Below are 14561 nucleotides of genomic sequence, written 5' to 3'. Positions count from 1 at the left end.
GCATGTCGGATTCGGAGGAGCATGAAGGCTCATATGGGTACGATGACTCTGACGAAGCGTCGTCTCTAGAGTTCAGTGACGTGGATTACGGAGATGACAATTCACTGAATGAATTGGATCATGAAGACACGCACGCAAAAGTGATGTTTTCTTTCCCTACTTCCACTACGTCCAGCGGTATACCCACACATAGAATGAAATATCAAGCACTGTGTATTGATGAAATACAAAAGTACATAGAACAAAAAGTCAAAGAGCTGAGTGATTTATTGCAACTAGATAATGGGAAGTGTCTTGTACTGCTATTGACATATGGATGGAATGAACACAAATTGCTAGACGACTATGTGAATTGCGATGAGCAGAGAAAACTCTTGCTTCAACATGGTGTTTATGACAAGGCTTATCCGAAAGATTTGAGTTGCTTACTGACGAAAGAGACCGGAGAAGAAGTCATCTGCAGTATATGCTGTTGTTCGCCCGAGCCTTCGGAGCCAATGACTTTTTTTTCACTTTTCGGCTGCAAGCATAAATTTTGTACAGAATGTTACAGCCACTATATTCAAACCAAAAATGAAGGATCACAAGTTGTTATTGACTGCCCCTTCTCGGATCCCAAATGCACGCTGAAAATAACCACCCTAGAGTTGGGTATTTTGAGTGATTTTATGGAAAAATCTATTAAACAGCCCAAGGAGAAATTACATCAAGCCAAGCTTATTTCGGAAGATGAAATAAAACAGCTGTATAATCTATCTTCGGATGACGAGCAGCTCGACTCAGATGGAAATGTCATTGATCAGTTTGATGATGATAAAGAAGAAAAAGATCGAGAGGTAACTAGCATTAATGACATCGTGTATGACTTTCACAAGGCAATGCTAAAAAGGGAAAGAGAAGAAATGGATTCCAAGAGAAATAGGACGATATTATCCAAATACTGGTATAATGTTAGCAACCAGTATTGTATGACACAAGTGAAGAGATTCAAACATTGTCCGTACCCTGATTGCGAGAGCGTGGTTGAATTCTTAGGTTTTGATTCAGACAATATCGCAAGCATTGAAGAGCAAATCAGTTTCTTGCTTATACCACTGGTGAGGTGTGGTAGAAAGCACCAATTCTGTTTTGCTTGTATGGAAGTTTCCCATGCTCCGTGTCCGTGCAAAGTTGTTGAGAAATGGAAACAAAAATGTGAAGATGATTCCGAAACCCTTAACTGGATCCAGTCAAATACGAAAGATTGTCCAAAGTGTCATGCGATTATTGAGAAAAACGGAGGATGTAATCACCTTACCTGCACAGCTTGTAATTATCAATTTTGTTGGCTTTGTTTAGGTGATTGGTCTTCACACACAAACAGTTACAGATGCGATCAATATAAAGGAAACGACAGTCTTGATGGTGACAGTGTTAGAGCCAGCTTAGAGAGGTACATGTTTTATTTCGATCACTTCAACAATCAAAGAATTTCACACGATAAAGATAGAGAAATTTTAGAGAAATTCGAAAGCAGGATTAGAGAGCTACAAATAAAGGCGGGGGTGTCATGGATTGAAACTGTTTTTTACAAGGAGTGTGTCACTGCTTTACTAGAATGTCGACAGATACTCAAATGGTCATATGCGTTCCTTTTTTATGTTCCTAAATGTCGAGGAAAACAATTAGTTGAGGCTGCACAGTGGCAGCTTTCGGATAAGGTGGAGCGTCTTTCCAAGCTATTTGCCGATACTCCTGCAGCTAACGTTTTAGCCTGCAAGGAATCTTTTCTATATATCAAGAGCTCGATGATTGTTGCCCAAGAGAAGTTTTTGGAAACATGCATCGACATATTTGCCGATCCTACTACAATGAATTCGTTCAAGAGAAGACTGAACATAACATGATCGTGGCAGTTTACTCCACCTCACCAAATTATCCTTTGCAATTTTTATAGATATCATTAATACTATCAGAACTATATACGCTACTACAAGAAATGAATAACAAACTTTACGTTGATCAAGAAACAAAATGTGAGAAACCTTTAGAGAGATGCTTGGACTAATCATACTAGGCTCTAGCGATATCACTTTCTAATGCCAAAACTAAACCTGTTCTAGCAGGCAAATAGACTTCAACAAAATTTCTCCTACCATTCCACGATAGGTCAGTAGTAAAAAAAGTACTCTTCCCTTCATCAATTAAACCATGACCACCATATTCAATTCTATCAGTATTAAGAACAATTTTGTAAGTGCCTGGTGTCTCTACGCCAACACGATAACTGACGTAACTGTTTGTAGGATGAAAATTGAAAAGGAAAAGTTTGTTTGCCCTTTCATAAACGACGACTTTATCGCTTTCATTCTTCAACGAAATATAGGCAGGCTCAGTATTGAGCCAAGGGAACCTTGTTTCAGTCTCGTTCATTGCCTTATCAAACTGGTACAAAAACTGGTAGCGAAGCAGGTCGTCCTTTATCAAATTGAACTGTCTTCTTGCATAATGATACGACTCACCGTTACCTATTCTTGGGAAATCCAACCATTCAGGATGTCCAAATTCATTACCTTCAAAGTTCAAATAGGCTTCTCCGCCCATGGATTGAGTGATTAGTCTGATCATCTTATGCAATTGAATACCCCGATCAATAACTTGAGTTAAAGGCGACAGCACAGACATGTGTGTATACATTTCAGCGTCCATCAACCAAAAGGCAAGAGTCTTGTCACCCACTAACGCTTGATCATGGGATTCACAGTATGCCACGCACTTCTCACGATAACGACGGTTACTCAAGGTGTGAGTGATGTCGCCCATGTCCCATTCTTCATCTTTCTTATGCTTTAAGATTTTGATCCACATATCTGGGATAGACATCGCAAGTCTGTAGTCGAAACCGACACCACCGTGCTCACGAGGACGGCACAATGTTGGATAGCCCGAGACATCTTCTGCAATCGTTGTGATAGTACAATCGTTGGCGGCAGAATAAAGAGAGCCTAGATCGTTTGCAATCATCATATAAGCCAATGCCTCCTTGTCCACGGGAGCAAAGGGGCTCAAATATTCGTTATAGTCACCGGAGAATCCCGCTCCGACACCATGATGGAGATACAACATAGAAGTGACACCGTCGAATCTGAAGCCGTCGAAACCATATTCATCTAAGTAAAACTTCAAGTTGCTCAAAAGGAATCTCAAGGTTTCATAATGGCCATAGTTGAATAGTCTGGAGTCCCATTGATCGTGGACACCTTTGCCACCGGAGTGAAAATAGCAGTAGTCCGTGCCGTCAAACATGTTTAAACCGTCTTCCACATTTTTGGAAGCATGAGAGTGCACAACATCTAGCAGGACTCTCAAACCCATGCCGTGAGCAGTGTCAATGAGACGTTTCAAATCCTCCGGAGTACCAAACCTGGAACTAATGGCAAAGAAGGAGGTGATCTGGTAGCCAAAGGAAGCGTAGTAGGCGTGCTCCATGACGGACATCAACTGGATGGTGTTGTAGCCCAAGTCCTTGATGATGGGCAAGACGTTTTCTGTGAATTCGTTGTAGGTGCCAACCTTTGGCTCTGGAGTGGAGATGCCGACATGAGCCTCGTAGATCTTCAACGACGCTGGCAACTTGGGTCTTTTGTTCTGGAAGGTGTATTTCTGAGGCGGGTTCCAGAACCTGGCCTCGTACGAAGGGTTGTTGTACTCCTTCGGAGGCTGTGTGGCTCTTTGTATGTACGCAGGCAACCTTGCGATCTTTTCTCCGTTGGGCAACGTGAGAAAGATCTTCACCCGTGAATTGTGCGGGATTCCAGGGGAGCCGTCGGCGTTTGGTGGCACCGTGACCGTGAAGTGGCCTGTGGCTGACTTCGTCATGACATTGGCGTCATGGGCCCAGTTGTTGAAGTCGCCAATCAAGCAAGCGTGCGTTGCGTTGGGGGCGTACTCATTGTACACAATGGAGTTGTCCTTCTGAACGTGGAGCCCCATTGTCTTGTACGAGTCTGCAAACGCCAAAAGGCCGCCCTCATTGGCGTTGAACTTCTCAATCCACTGGTTGGCTAGCGAGCTTCTGTAGGCCAACTCTTCGACGAAAGGCTCTAACCAGGGGTCAACCTGGGTCAACTCCTTCATGGATGCCGGTACTTTTGTGTGCTCTGCCATTGTTACTGCTGTACAAAGGGGTTGAGCTGCGGAACGGAGAGAGACAGCAGGAGCCGAGACAGTGGAGAAACAGGGCCGCAAAGTCAGGAGAAATCGTAGAAGGCAAAAGTATAGTTCAATCCGGCATCCTCATCAACCCCACAAAAGTGGCAGCTGAGCTGAGCACACGGCCTGCCTATCTGCAGGCGGACTGGCTTTTTCTTGCCTGTCACCTTATTTTTTATTGTCCTTTTTATCGCTTACCGCATTCGATAAGAAGTGGGGTGGAGCAGGGTCGAGAGGAGGCGGGAGGTGGCCGGGACGGAGACCAGAGAGTCTATCACGAGGGGATTGTTGGCGTATGTAGGAAGTATATAGGTGTACATATCGGGTGTCTCTGTGGGATGTGGCCGGCAGGGTTATTTAGGCCTGGCCCAGTCGACGGAGATGATCATGTTCATCAAACCTCTGCCGTCGAGGGCCTCCTTGACGGCCTCGGCGCCGCGCTGGGTGGTCATGTTGACGAAGGCAACCCCGAGCGACTCGCCAGTCTCCCTGTTCTTCAATATCGACACCCGGTCGTAGTTGCCGAACTTGGACACGATCATCTGCAAGGAGTCCCTGTCGATGGCGGCGTTCAGGTTGGTGATTCTCAAGGCCGGCACCTCGGCGCCGACGCCCAGGTCGGAGCCGCCCGCACGCATGTTAGGAGGCACGTATCTGGACGAGCCTGGTGCTGGCGTGCCCGCCTTGGCGTCGGCGTCCGCAGCGCCGGACGGGTTGAACATCTTGTCGGAGCCAAAGGTGTCTCTGTACGGACACTTCACGGTGTAGTGGCCGGTACCGCCACAAACTCTGCACTTGAACGTGCTCTTCACCTGCTTGTTCTTCGCCTGCTCCTGCTCCCGGTCCTCGTCCGCCTTCCAGGTCGTGCTCAATATCAGCTTCACCTCCTCTGTGATCTGTGTCGTCTTGGAGTCCGGCCCAACCGTCTTGTTGTCCTTCTCGACCCCAAACCGCTTCCAGTGCGCCCGCTGCGCCACCAGCGGGTTCACCTTCTCCATTGTCTTCACAAACTTGATCTTCTGCGTCACCTTCACCTTCTTCTTCTGGTCGTTGAACCGGTACGAGATCACCGTTTTGGTTCCGTCGTTGTTGTCGATCACCTGTGGAGGCGCCAGCTCCGCCTCTGCGTCTGCCCAGTTTGTCGATGCCATACTGTACTGCCTTCTTTTGCTGTCTCTTCTGCACCACACTCTCCTCCCTTTCTGCTGCTCTTTGTCTCTTCTTCCTCATCATCTTCCCAATGCTCAGCTCTTTCAGCATCCTCTGGCCCCCCTCCACGAGCCTGAAAAATTTTTAACGCGAAAATCCGTGCACCGGCCCTTTTTCTCACTTACCCGGCCTTCTGTTTGCGACGCACTTTTTGCGTCCTTGAAAGCGAAAAAAAACCCGGAAAGCGAAAAGTTTTTTTTTTCACTTGGGGCTACAGCGAGACGAGGATGGGGGAGGCTGGATGGCTGTCGTTGCCACCAAGACCTACTTCTTCTTCGTTGGAAGTGTTGGGTTTGCAGTGTGTGTGGTGTAGACAGGTGTGTAGGAAGTTGGAAAGTCTGCTGTAATCATACACACAAGCACATTCGAAATGTCTACCAGACCACAAGTTTCCGTCGTTTCCATCAAGGGTGAGACCACGTCCACCGCTTTGCCACTTCCAGCCGTCTTCAAGGCTCCAATCAGACCAGATGTGGTGCACTCTGTGTTCACAAAGGTGAACAAGAACAAGAGACAGGCTTACGCTGTTGCAGAAAACGCCGGCATGCAGCACTCTGCTGAATCTTGGGGTACCGGTAGAGCTGTTGCCAGAATTCCAAGAGTTGGTGGTGGTGGTACCCACAGATCGGGTCAGGGTGCCTTCGGTAACATGTGTAGAGGCGGTAGAATGTTCGCCCCAACCAAGATCTGGAGAAGATGGCACATCAAGGTGAACCACAACGAAAAGAAGTACGCAACTGCTTCCGCTGTGGCCGCCTCCGCCGTCCAGTCTCTTGTCTTGGCCAGAGGCCACAGAATCGAGAAGATTGCTGAAATCCCATTGGTTGTCTCGGATGACTTGCAGTCCGTCGAGAAGACCAAGGACGCCATCGCCGCCTTGAAGGCTTTGAACGCCCACAAGGACGTCATCAAGGTCATCAAGTCCAAGAAGATGAGAGCCGGTAAGGGTAAGATGAGAGGCAGAAGATTCACCCAGAGAAGAGGTCCTTTGGTTGTCTACGCCCAGGACAACGGTCTTGTCAAGGCCTTCAGAAACGTCCCAGGTGTCGAGACCGCCAACGTCAGATCCCTCGGCTTGTTGCAATTGGCTCCAGGTGCCCACTTGGGTAGATTCATCATCTGGACCGAATCCGCCTTTGCTGCCTTGGACTCTGTCTACACCTCCCTCCCAACCAACATCATCTCCAACACCGATGTCACCAGAATCATCAACTCTGACGAAATCAAGGCTGTTGTCAAGGCTGCTGGTCCATCCCAGTCCAAAAAGACTGCTTCTTTGAAGAAGAACCCATACAAGAACAAGCAAATCTTGTACAGATTGAACCCTTACGCCAAGGCCTTCTCTGAAAAGAAGTTAGGTTCCGCCAAGGCCCCAGCTTCCAAGAAGGCTGACTACGCCAAGTTCACCGAAGTCTTCAAGTCTGCTTAAGCGACGTGTTGTCTCCGCGTAGAATCCTGCACCAGGGCCTATATATCTCCTTTCAGTCCTATATATCACCTCTGTATCTTTCTACATCTAATTGGCTTGACCTTCTCTTACCCACCCCGATCTGCTACCTCTTCTGCCAGCTCTTCTGCCGTCTCTTTCCCCACCAAACCCTCGAGATCAAAACCTTAAGGCAGGCCCGAAACACCGCTCCGACATGCTACGCGTTCCCCCCACAGCGCCCCGCGTAGCACCCCGGGTGCCTCTTTTTCCCCAGACCTATCGACACCGCTCACCGCCTTGCTGGACCTGGGAGGAAGATCGATTGTGTCTTTTCCATATCTGTTTGTTTCCTGGATCGGCCGTTGCTGCACCGGTGTATGTCTGCAGTGACCCCCAAGTCGCCGGACAGATAGCCAGTAGTTCAACTATTGTGCAAGGAGCTCCGAAGGCGGAAGGCGGGGCAAGGAAAGCAAGACACCATGACCAAGAAGTTGCCTATAGACGTGAAGCAGTCCCGGAAGCCTACTCGGGTTGCCTGCTCCTTCTGCCACTCGAAACATCTGCAGTGCGATACCACCAGACCGTGCAAGAACTGCATCAAACGTGGACACGCAGACTCGTGCACGGATGCCATCCGGAGGAAGAAAGGGATACCGAAATCGAGGCTCCCTTCCGACGCAGCACCGACGGCCGCAGGTCAGGATGGCACATCGAGACTGAAGCCGGAACTTTCGCCAAGCCCAGCCACCGCCTCCACGACGGCAGGGAACACTCCAGTAGACCTGCTGCTGAAACACAGCAACGGTTCCATTGCTGCGGGGCCGGATGGAAAGACAGGAGCCACTGTCTCCGGGAAAGCAAACCCGGAGATTTTGAGCACGGCAAAGCACAGCACAGCCGAAAAAGCACAAGCCGTCAAAGTCCCCAAGAAACGTGGCAGACCCCCAAAGAACAAAACAAACGACCTCTTGACTCCGAAGACGAAACAGGGAAAAACAAAGGGGAAAAAGTCTCAGAAGCTGAACAACGGAGAACCAAAGGAAACGATCGCCGCTGAAGAACGTGCCCCAGAGGAACTCGGCAAAGAAGAAGCCGGTGGAAAAGAGGAGAAGGAGATAGGAGGAGGAGAAAGGGGAGGCAACAATGCCCAATGCCCTTCTCTCCAAAAACAAAATTTGAACTCACAACAGTACACAAACGCTACCAACCATGAACGACCTAGCTTTATTGAGTCGAACCTGCAGAGCACGAACGATCTTGCTGGACTGGGTGTTGTGACTCCAGCATCATCATCAAACCTTTTGCCGCCTCCAATATCGTTGCTGAATCTTGCCAACGTTTCCCTCAGCAGCATGAACTTACAGCAGATGAACCCCAGCTCGAGCGGAACAGTATCTCAGAACATGAAGACCGATCCCTCGCTATCCGACTTGAGGCTCCCCTCTTTCTCAGACTTGAAAGCACCATTGTTTCCTTCAATGATGGGAGAGGTCCGAACTCCACAGTTTGATCTGAAAGTACCAGTACAATCGTTCTCTCCGGACTTGAAAAACCATAGTGGGTCCAACCAAACCCTGTCGATGATGGGGCTCCCTAGTCTATCTTCTGCTGGTATGCAAGCTCTTTTACAGAATCACTCAGCAGATACCGGCTTTTTGAAAAAGGCACAGGACAAAGACGACACGCTTCCTAGACCTTCTCAAAGCTCTGAATCGGCTAACATCGATCCTAGGAATGTTCCTCTAAATTTGGGTGTGGATATTATGTCCGCCAACGACAGGGAAATGCATTCTCACCTTAACTCAAACCAACCTTCCAAAACTGCCGATATAAATAGTCGGGGCAACGTTTCCAACCAAGCGTCGGCCTCTGCCCGAGATCATGGAATTTTAGGCATGATTCAAGACCCAGCGCATACAGTCGATCCTGAAACCCCCGGATCTCCATTAGAGTTTAGTGTCAGCAGTACCACAAGAGCAAACACAATGGATATGAATGCCCCCACACATGAAAGTTTGCCCTTATCGTCCAACCACAGCTTGAACCAAAGTTTAGATTCAAGATTTGCAACACAGGATGTACTCTCGTCAAATAGCTCCATTCGGAATTTTGAGTCGACTATGGCCAACGAAGAGTACACCCAGCTAACAGATTTGCTAAACACAAACCCACCGACTCCAACTGGTGGGTTTCCAGAGGGGAAAAAGAAACGGATGGAAATGCATGACAACATCGGCAGTAAGCTGAAAACTTTACGTTCAAGCAGACTTCCATCACCGGAACTAGAAAATGAAGAGGCTTTTGTTAAGGGAATATCTCCAACGGACTCGGATGATGATGACGATACCAGGCCGTTTATTGTAATCAATCTTGAAGATCTCACAATGATATCATCGTATCCAAACAACACAACTCCGAACTCCTTTGTATACAACGCAGATCATTCACAGATGCCAAACACGGCAAAGGAGGTACCTCATGATATTGAGCAAGCAGAAAACTATACATCACCTTTGATCATGAGACATGTCATCAAACAACCGGACGATATATATCTCACCAGCATAGTAAAGGCATACCAATACCCGAAAGCGTACCATGCTCTCATTGCGTATTTGAAGAAACGATTCAATAAACGGCAGTTGCTTGAAATTGCTAAATGTATGGCCAAATATAGACCTAGTTTTATCAGTGCCACCAAGAGTTTGTATGAGAATGATTTGATTTTCACAGAGAGAAGTTTTCAAAGAACTCTTCTGGAATATGAAAACCTGATCTCAATGTCTCCTTCGCCTACAATCATTTGGAGGCGTACTGGTGAAATTGTTGCCTTAACCAACGAGTTTGCTGTGATGACAGGCTATTCACGAATGAGTTTGTTGAGTAAACGGACTTACATAGTGGAGTTGATGGATGATGAGAGTACAATCAACTATTTTCGGAGTTTCAGCGAGTTTGCATTTGGTGATTTGAATGCAACTTACGTGACTGATTGTAATTTACGGAAGGCAGAGGATGACAACTATCTAAGATGTTGTTGCGTGTGGACTATCAAAAGAGATGTGTTTGACATTCCGATGTTGATAGTCGGTCAATTTTTGCCAGTTTTAGAGTAGTGTATGATTGTATGTATAAATGTATATTAATTAATCAAAAAGAAAATAAAGTTTCTATGGGCCCTATATAGAAAGGGTTTTGAATTTGAGAATGGAAAAATATAACGTCTAAGTAAATATATGAATTTGTATAAAAAAGGGTCGAATTGGAACTAGTTTATTATTTTTTCGATAACCTTACCAAAAGCGACGACTTCTTCATCGAAGTATCTTCTGGCAGACAATTGGAAACATATTGGAGCACCTTCAAACAATTCAGGAATGTATTTATCCTGCTCAATCTTGTCGATGGCAGATCTTGGTGTGTATGTAGTGTCTTTGACGTCGAGCTTAGGGTCTTGCTTCAAGCCAGTTGGGAAGACCAAGGTTGGTAAGTCAAGGATGTTGAAAAGAGTGGTGTAACCCCAGTAGTATGCACCAGCCTCACCATCGTTGATACAGACAGGTGCACAACCAACATATGTTGGAGAGATTATGAAGTCAACTTTTTCCTTAGTGAAGTAGTCTAAATACTTCTTTCTCAATGCATCTCTTCTGTAGTTCAATTCTCTGTTTTCAGTCACATTGTACATCTTGTCACCATTTGCAAATGAAAGTGCCCACTTGGTCAAAGGCAAGAGAGGTTCACCAGATGGACGGAGCATTTCTCTTTGAGCGTAGTTACCGTCACATGTGTACATTTCGTGGACAACGTCGTAGGCTTCTTGGATGTCCAGAGGATCAAACTTGACGACGTTGACTCCTGCAGCCTTCAACTTGGACTCGACAAACTCTAGACCACGTGCAATAGGAGGATGTGGCTTGACCAAGCCGTCGTCATACATAATTGCGACAGTGACATCCTTTGGACTTGGTTCAGGAACTTCTCTCCACAAGACTGGGATACACCAAGGGTCGTCATCCCATGGCTTACCCTCATTGATGTACGACTTCATGAACAAGTCGATGTCGGCGACAGAATTGGTGATTGGACCGGCAACGGCCACAACCGATTCTTGGCCCTTACCGGAGGAGACACCACCAAGACAAGATATACGTCTTGAGGTTGGTCTCAAACCGTAACATCCGGAAAACGCAGCTGGGCCTCTGATGGAACCACCAATGTCTGTACCCACCCCGATTGCGGAACCACGTCCGGCAACACATGCACCTTCACCGCCCGAGGAACCTCCTGGCGTGAGAAGAGAGTTGTGTGGGTTTCTGCTTCTACCGATGATGTTGTTATTGGAGTCCAAATGCATCAAGGTCTGTGGTTGGTTGGTACGGACGAAGAATGTCGCACCCAACTTTCTCAACGTCTTGATGGTGGTTGCGTCATCCTTTGGAATGTTGTCCAACCATGCGACCCACCCACCGTTGGTGATCTTACCGGCGTAGCCGATCTGCTCCTTCAAGGAGATAGGCAGACCGTGCAAAGGACCGACAGTCTTGCCTTCCTTTGCCAGGTATGCATCCAGCTCTTCCGCTCTCTTGAGGCCCTCGTGGATGAAGAAGTCCATGGCGAAGTTCGTGAACTGTTGCAGGATCACCGCACGGTGTGCAAAGGCCTTCAAGACCTCAACCGACGAGTACTCCTTCGACGCGATCTTGGCAGCCAAGTCCGACGCAGAGGTCGTGGTGATCTCCTTCTCCTTGTCGGTCAATGCCTTGGTTGTGGACAAGAACTCAACGGTGTCGAAGATCTTGGCGTCGAGGTCCTTTGGAACCTCCGGTTCCGGAACACGGTACTCAGCAAGCGTGTTCTTATCTAGCGCATCACGATAAGCCTGGATCTTTGGCTTCCATGTCTCGAAGAGCTTGGGATCGGAGACATCGTCCTTGAACGTGTACAACGATTCGATATTAGCAGGGGCACCAGTGGCAGGCATGACGGTTTCTGTGTGTATGGCAGTCTGTTCGACGGTTTGTCTTTTCTCCTTATCGGCCTCGAGTCAGAGAGTTGGAAAAGTAGCAACTGAAGCGTATTTCACGAATGCTGAAGCGCAAAGAACAGGAACAGCATCCAAAACGCCAGACACCTAAGCAGCAAATCCTGTACCTTTATATAACGCCCCGTCGTGAGCCATTTGCTTGCGTATCTGCCCGTAAAGCCCGTGTCCATGCCGGCAGCGGAATCTTCGATCTGAGGAACCTTATCGGATCCATCTTTGTCCGAAAGCAGCAACGTCGGCTAGAGCAAGACGTCTTGGACCTTCCTAATCCGGCAACTACCACTGCACCCGTGCACCGTAACGCGCTGTCTCGGTTTTGCTCATATCTTGCCGCCAGCAGGGCAGTTTGCAGAGTAGGTGAGGGAACAGAGAAGGGCAGAGGGACGGAAGGACAGAGAGGATGAGGAGGGTGTAGCGGTTGCGGAAGGCGGGGGCGGTTGTAGAGGCGGCAACCACGGCGGGTTTCTGTTCCGGTGATCTTTCAGGGCTATTGCATAGTATCGGACAAAAGCAGAAGTGCCCATTTTGCGGAATTTTGAAACTATTGTCAGCATTGGTAAATTTTTTTTTTCACATCCAAGGTAGACAATGAGTGTTGCGTCATCGGACCAAGACACTAGAGAGCGGCCGAAGAAGACGGCGTATAGAGCGGTGACACGGTTGCCGAAGACACGGACGAAGACTGGGTGCTTCACGTGCCGGAAAAGAAAGAAGAAGTGCGATGAAAAAGGCCCAGTATGTCTCGGGTGTTCACGTAACTTCCTGAAATGCGTGTGGCCGTCGTATGCGACGGAAACGCTGCCGAAGAACTTCACGATTTCGTCGTGCACGGTGGACGACTTCGAGAGCGGCGTTCCGGCTGTTGCAAGCCGGCAGGCAGAAATGGAGACAGGGATCACGGCAGCGGAGACGGCGTCGCCCACGTCACTAGGCGACGACGGCCCTTTTGACGAGGACATTCCGAATATCCCATCGAGCTTGTGTTCGGTGATGGAGGTGCGGTCGTACAAACACAAGGTCTTCTACCCGCACACAACGACGATCCCGGAGTCGATCGATTTTGTCATCGAGTCGATCTCGGGCAGCGGTAGACACAGACGCCGCACCGCCTCTGGCGTCAGTGCCTGCGAGTCGGACTCTACCAGCTCGAGCTCGCAGTTTGTGCCATCGTTGGACGACATCGGTGTCGACCACCACGCAATCTCCCAGATGTTCAGCTCGCTCTACTCGAAGTCCGTGGACAGCGATCTTCCGATCAGCTCGTCGGACTCGGACGAGAACTTCTATGAAGGGTTGCTCAACTACAGCTCGAAGGCGAACATCCCGGCGGTGTCTATCAAAAACCCTGTTATTGCGGCCTTCCGTGAGATTTTCTTTGCTCGTGGCTGTTCCTACTTGGCCAAGAGCAACTTGGATGAAAACCCGGAAGTGTCGGAGAAGTACACTGCTGCTGCGAACAGACACTACGACAATTCCGTCGTGATCATGTCGAACCACGCGGTCTCCTATGGCGCCAAAACGAAAACCTCCACAGGGGTCGAGCATTGGATGGTTTTCTCGATGAGGACGCTGTGCATGGCCGACAGACTCATGGGCTTGATATCGGAAAACTGCATCTCGAACTTGATATCCGTCGAGGGCAGGATATCGTCTGTGGAGGCCAACTCCACACTTGACGGGCTTACGGATTGCGCAGCGAGGAACTTCGACAAGGTTTTATTTTCAGAGGTGTTGTTCTGCTACCCGTTCTTGATCTACTTTTCCAAATTCGACTCGTTGCTAGAGATCGTGCCTCCGGTGAAGCTATTCCAGAACTACAACGAGGAGATGGTTGCCATTTTCTTGGACAGCAGCAGCCAGCCAGCGCCAAACTTGGAAGTCAACGAGGGCTCGTCCGGCTGGCTGAGAAACGTGTTGAATACTGCCGTGATCAATGTTCTTCAGAACTTGACCAAGATGATGTGGCTACTACGTATGAGAAACTCGCTAGAGACAGACCAGCTAAACACGAGTCTCAAGCATCTCAAGACGGACATCTCGTTGATCTGGACGACGATCCAGACTGCCGAAATCCAGCTGGACAAGGAGGACCCGTTTGTCGACTTCGCCAAGCTTTCGCACATGTCGTCGGAGATCTTGTTTCTTGCCGTCAGCGACACCCCAATCAACGCCTCGAGCCCGATCATCGGGTTCTACCTTGACCAGTTCATGGCCAGCTACGAGTCCTACCTGAAAAACTCCAATACCCATGGCGATACGATCGCCAAATGCTTTTTTGTGCTACCTCTCTTTGTTGCCGCATGTGCTGCGCAAACCCTATACCAGAAAGAGTTCATCAGCAAGGAGCTGTACATTCTTTCGCGTGATCTCGGCCACGACTTTGTCGAGCAGTTGATGCTGTCGGTCGAGGATGCGTGGTGTGCTGAACAGAACGGAGATGCCACGACGTTCAGCAAGCTTGTTTCCCGAGACGGGTTTGCGAGCTTGGCAAGGGTTTAATAGAGAGCTCCGTGGCCATCTGCTTTTTTGCTTTTCCCTTTTCCCTTTTCCTGCTCCACACGCAGATCCTTTCATTTCTCTAGGTGTATACTAGCATTTTCGATTTTCTACTTTTTTGGGAGAGATGCAATGTCTCTGAACACTTAATATATTTGCTTCCGGGGTTTCCCTTCATCCTTTTTCCTT

At 48.4% G+C, this 14561-nt stretch overlaps 6 protein-coding genes across 6 annotated transcripts; 3 read left to right on the top strand and 3 right to left on the bottom strand.

Annotated features, from left to right (window-relative positions):
- Positions 1–2: 2 nt before the first annotated feature.
- PICMEDRAFT_34416 (hypothetical protein) lies at positions 3–1886 on the top strand (the record flags this gene model as incomplete). Its single annotated transcript, XM_019162884.1, has 3 exons — positions 3–660; positions 898–1345; positions 1433–1886. The coding sequence occupies 3 exons, from the start codon at positions 3–5 to the stop codon at positions 1884–1886; spliced, it is 1560 nt and encodes a 519-aa protein (XP_019017211.1).
- A 166-nt stretch (positions 1887–2052) lies between these two features.
- Positions 2053–4146, bottom strand: PICMEDRAFT_73571 (hypothetical protein; the record flags this gene model as incomplete). Its single annotated transcript, XM_019164519.1, has 1 exon — positions 2053–4146. The coding sequence occupies one exon, from the start codon at positions 4144–4146 to the stop codon at positions 2053–2055; it is 2094 nt and encodes a 697-aa protein (XP_019017210.1).
- Positions 4147–4544: 398 nt separating this feature from the next.
- On the bottom strand, positions 4545–5342 carry PICMEDRAFT_35014 (hypothetical protein; the record flags this gene model as incomplete). The annotated part of the gene is made up of 1 exon (XM_019162916.1): positions 4545–5342. One exon carries the CDS (start codon positions 5340–5342, stop codon positions 4545–4547), a length of 798 nt encoding a protein of 265 aa, XP_019017209.1.
- A 370-nt stretch (positions 5343–5712) lies between these two features.
- PICMEDRAFT_54054 (hypothetical protein) lies at positions 5713–10001 on the top strand. Its single transcript, XM_019163173.1, has 3 exons — positions 5713–6819; positions 8793–9013; positions 9125–10001. Exons 1-3 carry the CDS (start codon positions 5771–5773, stop codon positions 9943–9945), a joined length of 2091 nt encoding a protein of 696 aa, XP_019017208.1. The 5' UTR covers positions 5713–5770; the 3' UTR covers positions 9946–10001.
- Position 10002: 1 nt separating this feature from the next.
- PICMEDRAFT_17319 (hypothetical protein) lies at positions 10003–12072 on the bottom strand. The gene has a single exon (XM_019161544.1). The coding sequence runs from the start codon at positions 11811–11813 to the stop codon at positions 10098–10100; it is 1716 nt and encodes a 571-aa protein (XP_019017207.1). The 5' UTR covers positions 11814–12072; the 3' UTR covers positions 10003–10097.
- A 231-nt stretch (positions 12073–12303) lies between these two features.
- On the top strand, positions 12304–14546 carry PICMEDRAFT_17318 (hypothetical protein). The gene has a single exon (XM_019161543.1). The coding sequence runs from the start codon at positions 12465–12467 to the stop codon at positions 14373–14375; it is 1911 nt and encodes a 636-aa protein (XP_019017206.1). The 5' UTR covers positions 12304–12464; the 3' UTR covers positions 14376–14546.
- Positions 14547–14561: the final 15 nt, after the last annotated feature.

Source organism: Pichia membranifaciens, assembly GCF_001661235.1.
Source record: "Pichia membranifaciens NRRL Y-2026 unplaced genomic scaffold PICMEscaffold_4, whole genome shotgun sequence".
NCBI classification, from domain to species: Eukaryota; Fungi; Ascomycota; class Pichiomycetes; order Pichiales; family Pichiaceae; genus Pichia; species Pichia membranifaciens.
This window is presented reverse-complemented; position numbering and strand designations above follow the sequence as displayed.